This window comes from Notothenia coriiceps, unplaced genomic scaffold, assembly GCF_000735185.1.
Source record: "Notothenia coriiceps isolate Sejong01 unplaced genomic scaffold, NC01 NC01_scaffold00023520, whole genome shotgun sequence".
NCBI classification, from domain to species: domain Eukaryota; kingdom Metazoa; phylum Chordata; class Actinopteri; order Perciformes; family Nototheniidae; genus Notothenia; species Notothenia coriiceps.
The window spans coordinates 243474-261365 of NW_011356221.1; the positions used below are offsets into that span (position 1 = coordinate 243474).

Sequence of the window (17892 nt, forward strand, 5' to 3'; positions counted from 1 at the left end):
GGTGATGGGCTTGTGCCATGCTGGCAAGGTTTATCTTTTCCGTATCTGAACATAATGGAAGTCAACCTGATAACACAGATTTACAGATACCAAATGGAGATTTACATTTCATCCTGTTCCTGTCCCTGTTTGTATTTGAACTGTGTTCCCTATGTTTGCTATGCAGCCTATGAAGTTGGGGGAGCACCTGAACAGCCTGCTTCTCAACATGTGTGATGATATTACACTGAGTCGAATGTCGTTGCGCACGGTGCTGGACATCTGCAGCAAACACATTAGAAACTCCAGTTGTGACCCTCCCTTCTCCTATATCAGAAAACTGGTCCGGTTGGTACTGGGCAGCCTTTCCCAGGTAAGCAGTTTTATTATGTGGGTCGAATACAACATTCCTGTTTTCAATATTTGTGTGCAATTTAAAATACACTTATTAGCTCTGCCTAAGTGCAGCACTTTGTGAATTATGCAACAGCTCATGGGGCTTAGGCTGATTGAACCTTATTTCAGGATGGATGACTCAGAGGGAATGTTTTTTTCCCCTCCTTGCTCTGTCCTGCTTTTTTTCACACCTGCTCTTTGTTTTTCTTTCCCCTTTACCCTCTCAGCTGGACGGTCTGCTGACTGATCGAGAGTCTCTTCCAGAGCGGAGTAATGAGATTCGGGAGAGGCTGAGAGGAAAGGGCCTGCCCTCAGGTAAGATGAGCTGACACACTCACTTAACACAAAGCTGTATGTCCTTGGTTTGTTTCCAAAGGAACTTCCCAAGTGTGGAAAGAGTACTTTCTTGACGCATTGATTCAGATTTCTTGGCTGCCAATGGTTCATGATAAAGGGGTCTGGTTTCTATTAATCTTCCAAAACACATGTTGTTGTTGTTAACATAAGTTCTGTATGGTTTTCATTTGAGTGGCACACTGTCTGGAACAAGAAGAAATCCCCAAAACTTAGATTAGTCAGTTCTGTTGAGGTAATAATAATGAGAATTGTTTGCATAAGTAGGTCAAGAGATTAGTTTTTTCTTTCTAATGAGAAACTAAGATGATAATGTGTAGGTGGACATATTGTTTATAGTTTGGAAGTTGGAAGAATGTATCTTATTCCTTTTTATGTTGAGAGAATCTGATGTTAATTCCTTCCCTGGTTGTCAACTTATTCATCCATTCATTAGATCCTCACTCTCTGCTTCCTTCACTTTCTTGGAAAGAATCGTAATCGCTGCTACCTCGAATCGGATTTAATTCAGGAAAATATGACCAAATCTTCCCAGTGGTTTCTGAGAGAACTTCGGCATTTTTCCAGGCCATGGAAAGGAGAGCGTAGCACACACATGGCTGTTGTCCCGATTATGTAAGCTCGGCATGGCATTGATTACAGATGCATATTTTGGAGTCACCAGTGAAGCTGCTGGTCTGCTGTTTGTATCAGTGCTTTGTTTCCCTGGCTGAGGAGCAGCCAGCCCTAGGGAAAGTACATGCAAAGAGTATTACTCAGTACTTAAGCTCCTCTCTTCTCAAAGAGCGGCTCTCTCCCTTCTGTATGCCAGTAGTTGTTATTCCAGCCAGGGGAAATAAAGCCATTGTCTCTTTTTTTCATGTTGGATATTTTTCCATGTATTCATCGCCGTAGTTCATAGAAGTATTAGCTGACAACTTTGGCAACAATTGACTTCTGGAAGAAATAAAAGACATCCTGTGTTTTTGTTTTGTTTTCCATCTATTCTGTGTGTGCTTCCTGGAAGACAGCCTGTCCGTCTTTGATCCGTTTCCCTGTTAAAACCAAGCATATGCTTTGTAGATTAAACCCCCGCATACAGCGCTTGTTTTTTATTTTTAAAGGATTTAACTTCTCCCCCCTGCTCTCTCATTTCTGCATCTCTTTCTCTTGTTTTTGCTCCTGCACACGTACATGTCTGCCTTCTGTTTGTCTCTTTCACTCAGAAACAAGAGCTGTCACTGGCAGCAGTGTATTCACAGCTTGTCTGGAAAGGCCAACTTTGAATTTATGGACAACCAAAGAGAGCAACATTCATTATTCAGTTTCACCAAATACACAGTGATAGATGGGCTGTGCTGTGCCAGAAATGGTTTGTTATAGTGGTTCCATATGCTCTATTGTTTGTTTGTTTTTAATAATAATGGGGTATTTAACGAAAAAGACTGTCTGCAGAAATGTTGGTTCCCCTTATGGATTAAGAACATCATGCTATTTTTCTTAATTTTATTTTCTTCAAGCCATTATTGGTTAAATTACAACAAATTAATAAAGTTCTATTTTCCATTAATGACTGCTTCATAAACACCCCTTGGGGCTTTTTAACAGAAACTTAAGTTCTAAATATTGCTTCTACTAATTCTAAATATTTGTCATAAAATCCAACAACCAACCATGGGAAAAACACTGATAGAATATGAGGAGATTTTAAGTAGGAAATAACCAAGGTCCTTCCTTAATACAGAAAGTAAACACATTTATCAAATCAATCTGACGAGCCCGGTGTCATGGTTGCTAATGATAATAAACACAGTAATGTATACATCATTTCTATTTATGACTGATAAGGAATCTGAGGACAAACTGTGTTTATACCCAAATATCCATATACTGTAGCTGCTTTTCCAATCTTTATTAGAGAGGCCTGCAGCAGGTGCTCAGTCTGTTGAGGCCAAGCCAGGGTATCAGAGCAAAGGAGGGGACTATACGGTGGACGGTGCCCAGTTTAGGTGTCATGCTGATGCTGTTAGAAATAGATGCCAGGTTGCACAGGCACTTTGGCGTAATGAAGCATGCTATATTTTTTCAGATCAACATCCTTTTTAATCCCTCTCTAGGTCCACCTTTCATCATAAATACCTCTCTCTGTACTAAAAGTAATGTGCGTGATTCACATTTCAGATTATCTCTCATTATAATGTGAAAAGTAAATGTGCTAAGAATCTATTTCTGCTTTCATCTTTTCCTCTGAAGACCTGCTCAATTATTTTCTTTGCTGGATTATGTAAGGGAAATGTGTTCTGGCAATGTCAGCTTCTGTTCGCAGTTGAATAAAGTGTTGGATCTCTCCTGTTCTCAGGGAGGAGCGCCGCCCCCAGGGTTTTGGAGCGCTACAGAGCCAGGAGTCAGGAGCAGACGTCTCTGAACCGGGGCCTCAGTCGCTCCATGGGCTCTCTGCCCATCCAGGACCTTGTGAAGGGGGATGAGGGGGCAGCCCATCAGTATTACCCATCTGACTATCACCCCAACTCTGATTCCCCCACAGAATTCTACCCCAAACCCCCCTCACTCCATCACCAGCTGTCCTACCCCTATCTGCACCCCCTTCACCCGCAGCAAAAGGGCCGCCCTGTGGAACTGGACCGGCGGTCTTTAGCCTTCCACAGCGTGGACCTGGCCCCTAGTCGGGCCAAGAAGAACTGGGCTTCCTCCGTGGACTTGGCCTGTATCGACCCAGAGGCTCTTCGTTTTGGGGCTCTGGAGGATGCGCGGAGGGGCAGCAGTATCATAAACTCCCACTCCATAGGCAGGCGCAAATCGCCCCTGCGGTCATCCAGGGAGAGGGAGTCTCGCTTCTCCGAGTTCAGTGGGCTGAAGAGCAGGAAGCCTCATCACCACTCGGCCCTGTCAGTGGGATCGGGACTTACTGGCGCATATGACAGGATAAAGGAGAGACAGAGGAAACTGCAGGTGCTAAGGCAAGCAGTGGATGGTGAGTATACTTTTCTAACATAAAAGGTTCATTAAAAGAGTCTTTCTTGCATTGACTTGCTTCTTAAGGCGCCAGTATGGTTCATCAGAAGTGCTTGTCCGATTGTCCCAAAGCTTTTGGAAACCGACGTCAAAAAAAGTAGTCTGCGTTTGAAGATCTCTATGAAGTCCTCTATTTTCATTATCAAAAAGTAATTTTCCTGGTTACGCCTGAGTGCAAACTTTGAATGACTTCCAGGAGAAGCTGTCTATCAAAATGTGTCCTGGTTTCCCAATATTTACACAATATCATGTCGGTACCCTGCGTCTCTATGAGGGCCAGCCTTCGTTTGTGGCCGCTAAGAACTGCTAAGAAACTACTGCTGCTCACTGACGACTGAACCAGTTATTGTCCAGCATTACCTTACTCTTAGTGTGTGACGTACTGTGGATGATTGTCATGTTGTCACTTCCTGTTAGTAGCGGTATAGCAATGCACCGTTCTTTCAGTCAAAGGTTTGTAAAGATGAAATGTTGAGACTTCTAAAATGATTGACTTCAATGTAAAAGCTGTTCAACTCTGCAACATTTAAAAAACCAACGACATAGCCTTGTTGCAGTTTCATGCAGATATTGAATTGGTTCCTTTTAATTCAGTTTGACAGAATACACTCAACAATCACCTGGTCAGAAGTATTTAAGGATAAGGAGATTTGTCATTTTCTTTATCGTGTAATGTGTCGGAACATTGAGTGAGGACATTTAATGACTACATCCATAATATGTATTATGAGGTGGAGCACAATTTCAAAGAGGAAACCCCAACCAAAGTTCACAGCTTGAGTCTGCTTCTGAGACAATGGTACATTTTCTTTATAACATATCCTTTCAAGATGCCAGCTGTGTCATAAAGATATATAGGAAGTGTCAACTGGGTGTTAAAAATAATCTATCGGGCAGTAAAATGTTGTAAAGCAGTTTGGGTGAATCAGCTGCAGGAAGTTAGTGGCTCACCTGAGAAGTGAAAAGGTGACAGTGAGGGGATAACGTTAGCAAACAGACACCAGCGTAGTTAAAGGTTGTCCATCTCTAGCTACCATGTGGCATGAGAGCTTGCTGCTGGCTCGAATGAAGTTTCGTTGGTGGCTGTGCAGCAGTGTTTGGACAGAATGTATGAGTCACTGGTACCGAGGTTTCCAAATGACTGATTCTAATTACAGGCCAGCTTAATTCTAGCCTGCTCCTAACTGTCACTCATGCTATATTGCCAAGTCCCTTTCTTTTTCCCCCCCTAACATACAACTGCAAAAACCCAGATATAAGCACACTGCATACGTGCTAGGTATTTGCAGACTCAAAAAAACAATCTCTGTGTAATCACATGCTTAGACGGAGCACACGCAATATAATTGTTTTAGCACTTCAGCAGTCAGCAGCAAGGGCTTTACATTTCCTTCGGGAGCTTATTGAATTCTTGGTAAAGTCTGCATAGGCAGGCTAGTTTAATGCAGGGTCATAAGTGGCTACATGCGTCTGCTGGCCATCTGCTGACTTTTTTTAGGAGCGCGAGGGATGAATGGTTTCATATAATAAAGCACTGTCTTCTACCTCGTTTTCCCTTTCCTCCTCCCTCCCGCTGGTTTCACATACTCCTCACTCTCCAGCTCCCTCCGACCTCCGGCCTCCCTGCCTTTCTGGCAGCTATTTTTATTGCTCACCGAGCCACCGACTGACAGCATTCTTCTCTGACTGTGGTTTTTCATCCCCTGCAAGTCCGGCCTTCCCTTCCTCCCTTTTGCTGATTGTAATCAGAGGCACTTTTTATTTCATATCATTGTGAAGAGAGGCGCTAAACTTCTTTGCCCATTGAAGTGTCAGAACAAAAAAAAAAGGAAATTAGAGATAGCCATTGTTTGCTTTTTCTTGCGCAGTTCAAATTGGAATCGGATTATGTATGTTTTTTTTGTGCCAAAAGTCTTTAATTTTAAATGATGGTTTACGTTAGAAACCTAGCTGACACAAAGGAATTCTTAATACCATCGAAACTGACTGAGGTCGACCATGAGCCAAAATATGTTTTTACTCCATCCCAGAGCTATTCTGCTGTAGTATGAATGGGGTCTAATTGAGCACAGCCCATTTGCTGGGCCCCGTGGATGTGTTACTTGGCAGAAACCTTCTTTTCTTTCTTTTTCTCTTACTTTTTTCTGTTCTTTTCTGCAGGAAAGTGATGGCGCAGCAGTGGTCAGTGCTCTCAGGTTTCACCCAGTTTTTACACTGGAGCTATGGCATCTGTGTGTGTGTGCGTTTGCAAATCATACTCAATCAAAAAAACATAACTAAACAATGTGTGTGTGTGCATGCCTGTCTGTGCATGGGCATGTTTATACCTTGTCCCCCTATGTCTCACCCCGGCTCGTTTGCAGCCCTTCCTCCTTTTTGGTGACAAGGTGCTTCAATCAGTAAAAGCTTTCCTCGCAGACCTAGAAGCTGTAATTGGAGTCATGCTTAGCGGATGAGGGAATTCCAAACATTATTAACCATATTGGACTTTTCCGGCACTTGGCAGCAGGTCATGCGGCTTTGTGCCGGGGTGCGTTCAGCTTGGACAACAACACAGAGCACGGCTGCCTCAAGGGAAGGGGAGGCGTCCGCAAAAACAAACACATAACCCAAAACCTTCGCAATTATATTACAGTTTGGTGTTTCCTCCTCACATTAAGCATGATGTCTAAAAAAAACACCTATAAAGGTTCACAAGCTGTGTATTCGTTTTATGAAAAGTCATTTCCATTGATTCCTTTTTTCACTATGTGCACTTAAACTTTCACTTTCACAAAATCTAGACGGTATGTTTTTCTTCTGAGTCATCATGACTTGGCAAGAGGAGTCTTGAGGGTTTCTGTTAGCTATTATCCATTTTAGTCTTTGCTTTAAAGGAAGTTTCTTTTTTCTTGCCTAGACCTCCAGACTTTAAATAACCTCTCAGTCTGAGTTTGTGTCTCCTCACAGCTTGAACGCCCCAAAAGGCCATAGCCTATAGGAGCTGTTTGTGTACTCGTGGAGAAGTGTTGGTTCTGAAAGGACTCCAGGAGAGAGGAAAGAGTCAAAGGGAGAGAACATGATAAGATAAGGCAAAGGGAGGAGATACTGTGTGTGCAGGTTGAAATAATTGTCCCCTAGAAAAAAGCTGCTCTTCCAGTTAAAATGAGTATGACTCCCTTCACAGAGAAAAAGACATGACGGAGCAAGTTGAAGCCTGAGACTATTCCTCTGCTCTCATTAAGCCGTACATCATGTATTTAATCACTACTAGAATGTTCTGACTGACTGGAATCCTCCTCTTCCTAACTTTAGTTCATTCTCCTTCTGAGTTTATGTTTGTGCATGCTTGCTACTTACCACTGGAACTCCTTTAGGGGGGAAGAGGAATATATTTCCTGGAAAGAGACGATAGTAATCTTTGAGGAGGAGCTGTGCAGTTCTTGTTTATCTGAGTCATCACTTACTCTATCTAACCCTCCTGCCTCCTTGCTCACTGAAATGTCAACATGGTTAGACAGATATCGCTGTTAATCTGTTTCATGAGCTGTGACCCTCTTCCTCTCTTTCCCCTGCTTTGAGGTGCAGTGGCTGTTTTGAAGTCATGATTCATTTTTTTATACCGTTTTTGTTTTGAGGTTCTCTAAATATCCTTATCTACCCTGGGGTTCAGTTTGACTGAGCAACAACTACATCAGACACTTGTGGCACAACCAGAAACAAATTGAAATCACTCTGAAAGACACAATCATAACACTTTTATTTTGCTTTTTGGTGAGGTTGCCCTCAATATGCAACATTATATCATGCAATCTAATACCCATGTGGTTTATATATGATAGAAGATAGGCTGAGGCTGTGCAAATACAACAAGGGCTTTACTTACAATTGTCATCGTCAAAAAAGTAAACAACCACTTCAGATAAAAACAACTCATTCGAGGGCCTCCAACAAATTGAAGTTCAACAAACAGATTTTTCAGTGTTTTATTTTATAGCGTTTAAGGCATTTAAAACTTTTAATTTTTTTAATGATGAGGTTTATGTCCTTTTTAATGCAAGTCTTTTTGGGAAAATCTAAATGTATTCCTTATTTATAAAGAGGCATTAAAGGTAGGGTAGGTAATTCACTTCAGAAACACTTTTTGTTATATTCCATGGAATGCTCTTCACGACCAATCATCTGAGCCGGCCCGGCTAAAATAACTGGATGGCCTACCTGCCTGTCAGCCTTCCATCTGTGCACAAACTTATCTGGTGCCCTCATATAGGGGAAACACTGGCGTTCGTGTGTGTTGGAGGAGGGGCTCTGTGAGGAAGTCTGAAGGAAGAGGCAGATTATTTTCGGTTGTGTATTTTCAAATTCTAGCGCACTCGAGCTGGTTTCTCCATTCTTACCTACCCTACCTTTAAGAGTAATATAATGGAGACTAATTAGTAGTAGAATTAAAGGAAATGTTTCTGTGTGTTGTTTGAATTATATTTTCTTTTAATTTACTTTCACAAAATGAAGTAGCACATACAAACACTTGTTTCCACGAATATATTTATCCTTTTCCCTTTCCTTCTGAGCTGTAATCAGATCATAAACAGTTATTCACCATCCAATTGTGGGCTATCCTGTTGATAGTGGTCAACCTATGCTGTGTCAGAAATGGGTTTGATTTTATGTCTGCATTTTCCTTCCTAACTCACCCTGTAGGTCTCCAAAGTGATCCTGGCTGCACACATAGCAATGTAGCAGAGAGTGTAGGACAGGTGACTGTGCAAGTGTGTGTGAAGCAGTGCATGTAGGTGTCAGTGTGGGTGTTTACGCAAATATCTTTCTACTGGCATTGGTGAAGCTAAGAAGGTGAATCACTATAAATGACAAAGAAGAGACTGTTGCCTTGTGTAACCTTTTGAATGCATATATCATTGCTCACTTAGCAAACATTTGGGGACATTTGACCACTCCTTTTCTCTCTTAGTAAGACTTTAGTTGCTGCATGGCACAAAGCACTTTACTAATGAAGGTAAGATAGATTTCATGACAAAGACATGTCGTGTTGTGAAACTCTTCTGAACTTAAATGCCTGAGCAATGACTCGGAAATAACTTTCATTCATTGAAGCTGTGAAGCTGATACTGACGAGCAGGACTTTCAAGTTCTATGTAATAATAGACGGGAAAACACATGACACATTATATCGAGATTACCGACTGTTTTGAAAATATTTGTTAGTGTTTTCCGGCAGCTGTACCACAGGTTTCTATGAAGCATTGCTTACAGAAAAGTTAATCATTGTGGCGAGCTGGTTTGTACTTGCTGTGGTTCTTCCTGTCAAGCAAAACAAAAAAATAAACCCTTAAAGAAAAAAGCCTCTGACCTGACAGGAGGCATGCCTGCAGACACTTGTGTCGAAGCTGCTTTTCAGTGTAGTTACATCCATCTTTCATTCGGAGTGTTTACCAACAGCGTGACTAATACCTGCTTTGTGTGCTTCAGACTTCTGGTTTAGCGCTGCTGTCTCTTTTGAGCGAGTACTGTAAAAGAAAAACAGTAGCTTGTCAGTCTAACTGCTGTCCAAGTGTAATACATGTGTTCTGTGTTGCGTGACATTGGGAAATAAACCTTAACATTCCTCACAAACTGAAAACAAGTCCATGTAACCATTTTGGAGTTTTCTCATGTGCATGAAGTTAATGTTTGATCCATTTCATCATTTCGCTGACAACCTCCTATTTTAGTGCATGTTTGTACTTTATTTTCTTATAAAATGGTCTGATGGTCTTTCTCTTCCCTCAGACCCAGTCCACACTCATCAGAGGTACAACAGTGATTACAGTTCATCCAGTGAAAGCCCCTCTGGGACCTCCTCGGATCCAGACTACAGACAAGGTACAAGACTTCTTTAGCATCATAGTTATTCTCCTAATAGACACACAATACCTATCCTGGAAAAAATGCAGCTGAAGTAGGAATTCAATATTGAAATACATATTTGAAATAACTAAACTCTTAGTTTTTAAGTACACAATTGTCTGTTATCTGTAAAGAGGAGAAACCAAACTCGACCTGAATGGTTCTCTGTCATGTTCCTGATGATCTAAGACCCTGCTGGTTTTCACATGGACCATCTTATCTGTGACTTGTTTTCACCTGGAAAGGAGAAAGAAAACCATCAGTAGCCTGGGCAACAAAGCCTGGGATTGAAAGCCACTGTCAGAGGATATCTCTTATTCTTTGTCTCCATTGACAGTGGACTGTTATCTGTCTAAAGCCAGATTCCCTGCTATCTTAATGCCAAACCTCACAGGACACACTTAGCGGGCAGAAAATGCACTGCTTCACCCCCTCTTGGGAGCTGCTGTCCGTCATTTATCTGGTGCTGCTAATGGGATTAGATCATGGTTTCAACTATGTAGGATTGCACAAGGTAACATGCCTTCATTATCAGTGCAAAAGGAAATTGCGCAACAGACAGAGTCAAGACTTCAACACCTTAATAGTGTGGGAAACATCAGGATTGCCAATGAGCAAAAGACAGCAGCAGCAGCTCAGATTTAATATGTCCATAACTTAACCCAGACCCTCTGTTGTGTTAGTGAAAAGGCCTCACTTCACTGTAAACATGGATTCAATAGTCACAGACGGACACAAGTTGGATGTATTTTTAAATTGGTACAGTGTGGCACATATCAAGAACATATAAATATCACAAGAACTCTCACACACTCTTGGGATGCAGAAGATGTATTCTGTACTGTACTCTAATTGGCAGTTTTACATGAAATGGAATTTCAAGTTTCCATTTATTTTTTCAGAGTGTTTACTAATTTTAAGTAATTTACTCAAGAATGTCAGTGCAGCTCAAGACTGACTTAACAAAGGTCAAAAGCAGTACTTATATTCCATTTCTCAACATACCCAAGGGTATCACCTTTGGACAAAAGCCTGACATTGAGCTCAGGCAGCTGTGAGGAGTTTAGACGTACCAATGGAAACCGTGTCAATTTCATTTGGAGACGGATCAAATATATTACACATGTTCCAGAAAAAAAGAGAATGAATTACTTTCAACTCGAAAGCACGATCAATCACAACTTCTAAGACATGAAAAGGCTCTTAATGTACTAGACAGGGCAGAACCTGTCTCAGTATATTTCAGTAGTGTATGACACACTGTTGCTGTAATGCTGAGGTGTTTTTTTTTTTTAACGGAATTTACTTCAAGAGGACAACAGAAATATTGTTTGTTGCTTCTAATTTGACCTGGTCTCACCTCCAAAGTGTAGGTGTCTGCATCAGGAGGGTTGTGTCTGATTGTGTACATGTGAAAAACAAATACTACTGTATGTGTGTTTGTTGTTTGTACACAGCTGATACTCCCATGTCTCTTCCAGCTAAGAAACCAGGCGATGTGAGGAGGTTTGGCTCCCAGCTGGCACTTTCCTCTGAACATGATGCCCTGTCGCTGACAAGTCACAACAGGCACAGGTAACACTCACATTTGTATACAGATGGCAATTCAACAAACAAGGTACCAGTGTTGTGTCTTATCTCCCAAGTAACCAGCATACAGCTAGTAGTTTGTTTATTCGTATGGAAATCTTAACCTTCACAGGGACACTGCAGTGTCGAACTCATTTCCAAGTTGTTTATTTCTCTTTAAAACTTTTCTTTTTGCTTTCTGAACCCATTATTCTTCTACGAGATCTCTCAGACTTAATAATAAAATATCATTTTAAGAAGTTCCACAATCAAGGCTTAATCAAAAGACGTAACAAACTCCCTCTTATAAAGGCGAATGAAGTTACTGAATCAGTTAAAAAAGCTTTTAATAAAAAGCTGTACAGACTGGTTCATATTTACACATCTTTGAATTTGATTATTTTACATTTGTTTTATGTCTCTATGATTGATCACTTCTTGAAATCCCTCCATTTGTGCAATTGTTGTATATCGTATGGTGTGGTATTTTAGGAATCACCTTATAACAGCCACCAGATTTATTGTAAATGGAAATGGATCAAGTTTCCCCACAGGGTTATGCATGTCTTAAATCAAGTGTGTTTGCATGCGTTAGCTTTTTCCGTTCCCTAACCAGAGAAGAGAAGCCACACACGAAGCTGTGGTGTTTGGTCCTCTGGGCCACAAACAGCTGGTGATGCACAGCAGGGTCAGCCCATGCTTTACTAATGAGGTCATCTAATGTGACATCCACATTCAGCACTCTCTATCTCTTTAATCTCTGGCATTACGGAGAACTGCTGCCTGCTGTTGCTGTGCCTGCTAACAGAAAACCCATGTTTTCATTCAGCCCCTCTGCACAGAGCGCTTGTTTTCCCCCGACACTAGAGAAGGGCATTCCAGCTACTATTTGGTGTCTTTTTGTGCGAACACATTGTCTGACAAACTCTCCTCATGCTGCTACTTTCAAAAGGCAGTAGATAAAAACACTGTCCCTTCTCCAACTCCAGGCCACTTAGATCCTAACAACAACTGCGTTTAACTTTTCAGTGTTTGAAGCTAGTGGGCAGGGGAGACAACTCCTTTGTAGTGGCAGCTCCAAAGCTTAAAAAGCATTCCTCTTTCCATCAAATATACCTCCATTGACACCTTTAAGAAAAGAAAGACACTCATGTATTCATTTCAAATTGATCTTACATATTCTATTTCAGATTTGTGCACTCATGATAATATGTCCCTGTATTTTCCCACTGTCATCTATTGAAAGCCACTGTCAAAGTGCTTGTTTTAAACATGCTATGTTAATAAACTTGACCCAACTTGTCTCTATTCCGCTCTTTGACAATATTGCACTGTTGTGACTCCAGCCCTCCTCTTCTGTTCTCCTGCAGGCTGTATGAGAGGGTGGCTGATGAAGATCTGGTGGAGGCGGAGCTGCTCCTCCAGAGGCAGGAGGAAGAGGTGCAGCGGCTCCAGGCCCACCTGGCCAACAGGCTCTCCAGGGCCAACCTCTACCCTGCAGATGACCCCCTGGCCCCATCTCGCACTTCCATGCTCGACCTTCGGGACCCCCTCCACTCCTCTTCTGTTCCTCTTCGCAAACCCAAGGTTTTTGCTCTTAACGCTTTACCAGACTCCAGAATTTGCTTCAATCTGTGTTTTTAGCTAATCATGCCAACTTTGAGGTTAACTTCAGGTATTTCGGTCTTGTTTTTTTTGTTTGTTAAAAATGTGCTTTATCACTTTAGAACTTTTTTTTACCACATTTAAACAAACACACGTGACACAGCTAACTCTTGAACTCCCAAAGTGATTTAAAAGACATTATTTCAACACGCACACTGCAAGGGGAACTCCCTACATCCAATGTCTGACTATACTTTGCTTGAAGCTTGTTTATATGGCAAAATGTGATGAGAGATGTACAATTGAACTCACTTGAACTCATTGGCAACTAGCTTGTTATTGCTATGCTCACTGGAAGTGCTAGTAATACAAATTGCTGACTGGAAATCATAATTCTTATCAGCCTGCATACGGTAATTAACAAATATGGGATTGTGGTACATGTGTTTTTGTTTGGTTACGCTTGGATTTATCCCACGTACTATCACGAAATCTGTCAGCACAGTGGTAAACATAGCAACCAATCTGCTGATGTTTGCAGTAAATACCAATACTCTTTATCAACTATATTCCTAATAGGTTAATTATACATGCAAAGGCGAGGCATACTTCCTGTACTGCTCTTTGTAGATCCCAAATTGATTTAATTTCTGCTGAGGGGGGTTTCCAGTTTGTAAACAATAACCTTTGAGCTAAGGCAAAGGAATCTTGCTCATCCACTTCTGGTAAGACCTGGTTACAGAAAGTGGCGACAAGGAAGTGGGTGTAATAAAAAAGCATCACATGAGCTGTTGTCATTGAAATTAGATAATCAGAGCAGCCATTACAACATGCAGTGTGAATAAGTCATGTGTGTATCATAGATGTTTTTGTATCATAATACAACACGGAAACATGAGCACAATCAGTTGTCATAACAGCAAAAACAAAGGCCAAGGTTGAATATTATTCTTTAATATGTTTGGGTAAAATAATGATGTCTCTTATTACTTTTTATCTTTACCCCAATGGCAGAACTTCCACGGGCCTGAGTTTGTGAAGATGACCAGTGAGCCGTGTGTTGCCCTATCTGTTCCCTCTTCCATCATGGTAAGAAAGTACTTTTAATTCCTCCTTTTTATTCAATGATTCCATGATGTTTCCAAAAGAAAGTGCATTATTTTTCGATTACTATTCCATAACTCTCTCTCTCTGCCCAAAAGAAGCGTGGTAAGGTGGAGGAGGTGCAGAGGAAGGTGGGTGTGGTGCTGCTGAACGGCCAAAAGCTGGAGCTGAGCTGTGACATCAAGGCCGTTTGTAAAGACGTTCTCGATATGGTGGTTGCTCACATCGGGCTTGTGGAGCACAATCTCTTCGGACTAGCATACCTCAGAGGTAGCTAATGTAGCCTGTTTTTATCTGTAGTTTGAGTTGCATGAATGTACACCTCAGGTATATGTAGGGGTAGTCCGTCTTCTATATTGTGTGCTATTGTGTGGTTGTGTGGCGGTTACCATAGCTCTTTTAGTTAACCAATGTTAGGTCTGTCACTGATCCACGTTGACCTTAAATACCTTCTCTTCCCACAAAAAAACAAAACAGGAATCCAAGGTTTCTCATGAAAGACCTTTGAGTGGTACATGATTCATCCTAGAGAAAAATGTCTTTAATTAAATCAGAATTTTAAGCATGTCAGATATGGTTTGATTATTGTTTAGTGCAGAGATTTGTGGTATTTTTATGTAAATTCATTTCTACAACTCATTTAGGATGCAAAATGTTGCTGCATGAATTCATTCTTACTCTATCCCAACCCTCTCTCCCTAAAAAACACACTCACAGATGATGAGTTTTTCTTCGTTGAACCTGATGCCAAACTGACCAAGGTGGCCCCAGAGGGATGGAAGGAGGACCCTAAGAAGAAGAAATCAGATGTTCCTTTTAATCTTTTCTTACGCATCAAATTCTTTATTGATGACGTCAACCTCGTACAGTAAGTATATGTTTTGGTAGCAAGTTACATCGTTAAAGAAAAATGGACCCTTGTGTTGCAATATAGACAATAAGACAACCAAATATGTGTGCATTTATTTGTGTACAACAGGCATGCTATGACCAAACATCAGTACTACCTACAGCTGAGGAAGGATATCTTGGAGGAGAGGATGCGCTGTGACACAGAAAGTGTCATGCTGTTAGCTTCACTGGCACTGCAGGCTGAATTCAGTGACTACCAGCCTGAGGTACCGACTCTCTTGAATACATCTAAGGGTTACTAGTCAGCTGCCAACCCTTCAAATGCTGGATTTAACTGAATTGTGAAATTGTTTTATTTTTATATATTATAAAAAGTATTGCTAAATATATCAATTTGATGTAGAATGTGAGTTAAAGACTTTTATTTTAAACAGTTTCAGGAACACAATTAATTGTAGTCTTATTCTATTCATGAACTGACCTATAGCGGTGTTTCTTCCTGTGCCTCAGCTCCACGGGAAGACCTACTTCAGGCTGGAGCACTACCTCCCGGTGTCTGTCCTGGATAGAGTTGACCAGACGACCATCAAGGAGGAGCTGCCCAAACTTCACAGCAACTACTACGGGGCGTCTGAGTCTGAGGCAGAGTTTGAGTTTCTCAAGGTCAGAAAGATCAGAGAATAAAGGAATCGTGATTTCTTACAGACTGCCCAAAAATATTTCAGTTATTGTTACACAAGTGTTTATTTTGTGACAAACACAGTGAATAGTTGTTTGCACACAATGGCCTTGGTTCCAGGAAAAAGTGACAAATGGTTTATTTTTACAGAAAAAGTTATACACTTGAGTTGATACTTGACAACAGACCAAAGAATTGCAGTGTCAACTACAAACAAAAGTCCTAGCACGGCCTTTTGCCATATTCATAGTCCTCTCTTTTGTCTTCAATACCTTTATTCATCCCATAGAAGGGAAATGTACATAGTTACAGCAAAAGTGATACAAATAAATACAAATATAACACTTCTATAAAAGGGCATGCACAAAAATATCAAAAATGTAAAAGTTATTCAAATGCCACTAAATCGTATTGAATAACATCATTTTTTATTTAACCAGATCAAATGTTTTGCATCCATATCTGATCACATTCTGATGATAAACCTTTTGACGGCATGAACATTTCAAGTACCGTAATTTTCGGACTATAAGGCGCACCTGAATATAAGCCGCAGCAGCGGCATACCACTCTCGGTTCCACTTTTACTTTTGCGCGCTACCTGTCTCACTCTTTTCCGACCTCCAGCTTTTCCTGCTGGAACCCGCCGCTTAAAGGTGGGGGTCCGCGGACCGGCCATAGAGCCCATAGAGTTAAAGGTGTTGGCCGTTAGCTGTAAAAATCCATAGATTAGCCGCACCGTTATATAAACCGCAGCGTCGAAAAATAGGGAAAAAGGCGCGGCTTATAGTCCGAAAATTACGGTACTTTAATCTGTTTTAAAACACTTTCACATCCCTCCCCCCTAAATCAATAAAGTACTGTGTATTTGTGAGAATGAAAGACTAATTTATTTTATTTTGATTGTCTTAAAGGTGAGCCAGAGGCTGACAGAGTATGGGGTCCATTTCCACCGGGTACTTCCTGAGAAGCGGTCCCAGACGGGCATCATGTTGGGGGTCTACTCCAAGGGGGTGCTCATCTTTGAGGTTCTTAACGGAAATCGGACCCCGGTGCTAAGGTTCCCTTGGAGGGAAACTAAAAAGATTTCCTTTATAGTATGTACTTGTCTTTACTATCAAAAATAAAACTATGCCACATGTAATTCATTCACTAACTAAGCCTAGATGCTCCTCACTTTCACTAAAATGTTTAACCTCTCACCCTGAAGAAAAAGAAGATTTGCCTGCAGAACACATCAGATGGGATTAAGCACCTGTTTCAGACGGACAGCAACAAGACCTGTCAGTATCTGCTCCAGCTCTGCTCATACCAGCACAAGTTCCACCTGCAGATGAAGGCTCGCCAGAGCAACCAGGAGCTTCAGGACCTAGGTATGAGAGAAGCAAGCAGCCACACATAATATGCCCTCAGGCTCAGACAGATGGGAATATTTGGCCAGCAAGGCGTTGCATTTAGTTTCACTGAGAGGAGCACGTCACAGACATTTTCCACACAGCAGGCTGAAAAGTGATATATCAGAGTGTCCAGAGAAAGGCCGAGCTCCCGATAATGTCAACAGTAAACTACATTGTTTCCAGCAACAGCTGCATGCGTCAGCCATCCCACATATCCTCTCCAGATAGTAGCTGGAGCCCACTCATTTCCCTCTCTGAATTCACATTCAAGTACCGTAATTTTCGGACTATAAGCCGCGCCTTTTTTCCCATTTTTCGACGCTGCGGCTTATATAACGGTGCGGCTAATCTATGGATTTTTACAGCTAACGGCCACTAGGGGACCTCCTAAATCTATGGATTTTACAGGTTACAGTCCACCACCTTTAACTCTATCGGCTCTATGGCCGGTCCGCGCCCCCCACCTTTAAGCGGCGGGTTCCAGCAGGAAAAGCTGGAGGCCGGAAAAGAGTGAGACAGGTAGCGCGCAAAAGTAAAAGTGGAACCGAGAGTGGTACGAGAGACAGAACGAGAGCAAGACAGACAGACATTACGAGAGCGAGACAGTTTGTCCCCGTACCACTGGTTGAAAACCACTGCTGCAGATCACTGCCGGTACGTGCGCTGGGAGCGCACCGTTTAAGTTTGAAAGTTGAAAAGTTTGTGTGTCTGAAACGCTATGTGATACAGTACAGTTTACACAGCACAGTACATGTTCTGTAGCTACTATTGCACTAAATGGTAACACTTGAATACGTTATGCAAATATGCAACTTGTTTGTTGAAATGTTAATAAATGGGAGCTTCCTCAAACAGCCATCTCTTTCCCGACAATCCCCTCTGTGCACGAACCCTTACATATGGTAATGAAACATTAAAACACCTGCGGCTTATAGTCCAGTGCGGCTTATACAGGACTGTCTCAGAAAATTAGAATATTGTGATAAAGTTCTTTATTTTCTGTAATGCAATTAAAAAAACAAAAATGTCATACATTCTGGATTCATTACAAATCAACTGAAA

At 41.5% G+C, this 17892-nt stretch overlaps 1 protein-coding gene across 4 annotated transcripts in view; it reads left to right on the forward strand.

Moving 5' to 3' along the window:
• Positions 1 to 17892, forward strand: part of ptpn13 (protein tyrosine phosphatase non-receptor type 13) — a 327111-nt gene that overhangs the window by 12559 nt on the left and 296660 nt on the right. For 3 of the 4 annotated variants that reach the window (XM_010781657.1, XM_010781659.1, XM_010781660.1), the window contains exons 5-17: positions 167 to 352; positions 603 to 690; positions 3068 to 3700; positions 9508 to 9600; positions 11106 to 11199; positions 12564 to 12780; positions 13813 to 13887; positions 14001 to 14172; positions 14620 to 14770; positions 14882 to 15020; positions 15265 to 15417; positions 16348 to 16530; positions 16644 to 16806. In XM_010781657.1, the coding sequence (XP_010779959.1) occupies positions 167 to 352; positions 603 to 690; positions 3068 to 3700; positions 9508 to 9600; positions 11106 to 11199; positions 12564 to 12780; positions 13813 to 13887; positions 14001 to 14172; positions 14620 to 14770; positions 14882 to 15020; positions 15265 to 15417; positions 16348 to 16530; positions 16644 to 16806 (2347 nt within the window). The remainder of the gene's footprint in view (positions 1 to 166; positions 353 to 602; positions 691 to 3067; positions 3701 to 9507; positions 9601 to 11105; positions 11200 to 12563; positions 12781 to 13812; positions 13888 to 14000; positions 14173 to 14619; positions 14771 to 14881; positions 15021 to 15264; positions 15418 to 16347; positions 16531 to 16643; positions 16807 to 17892) is intronic. The other variant, XM_010781658.1, reaches the window with a different exon arrangement.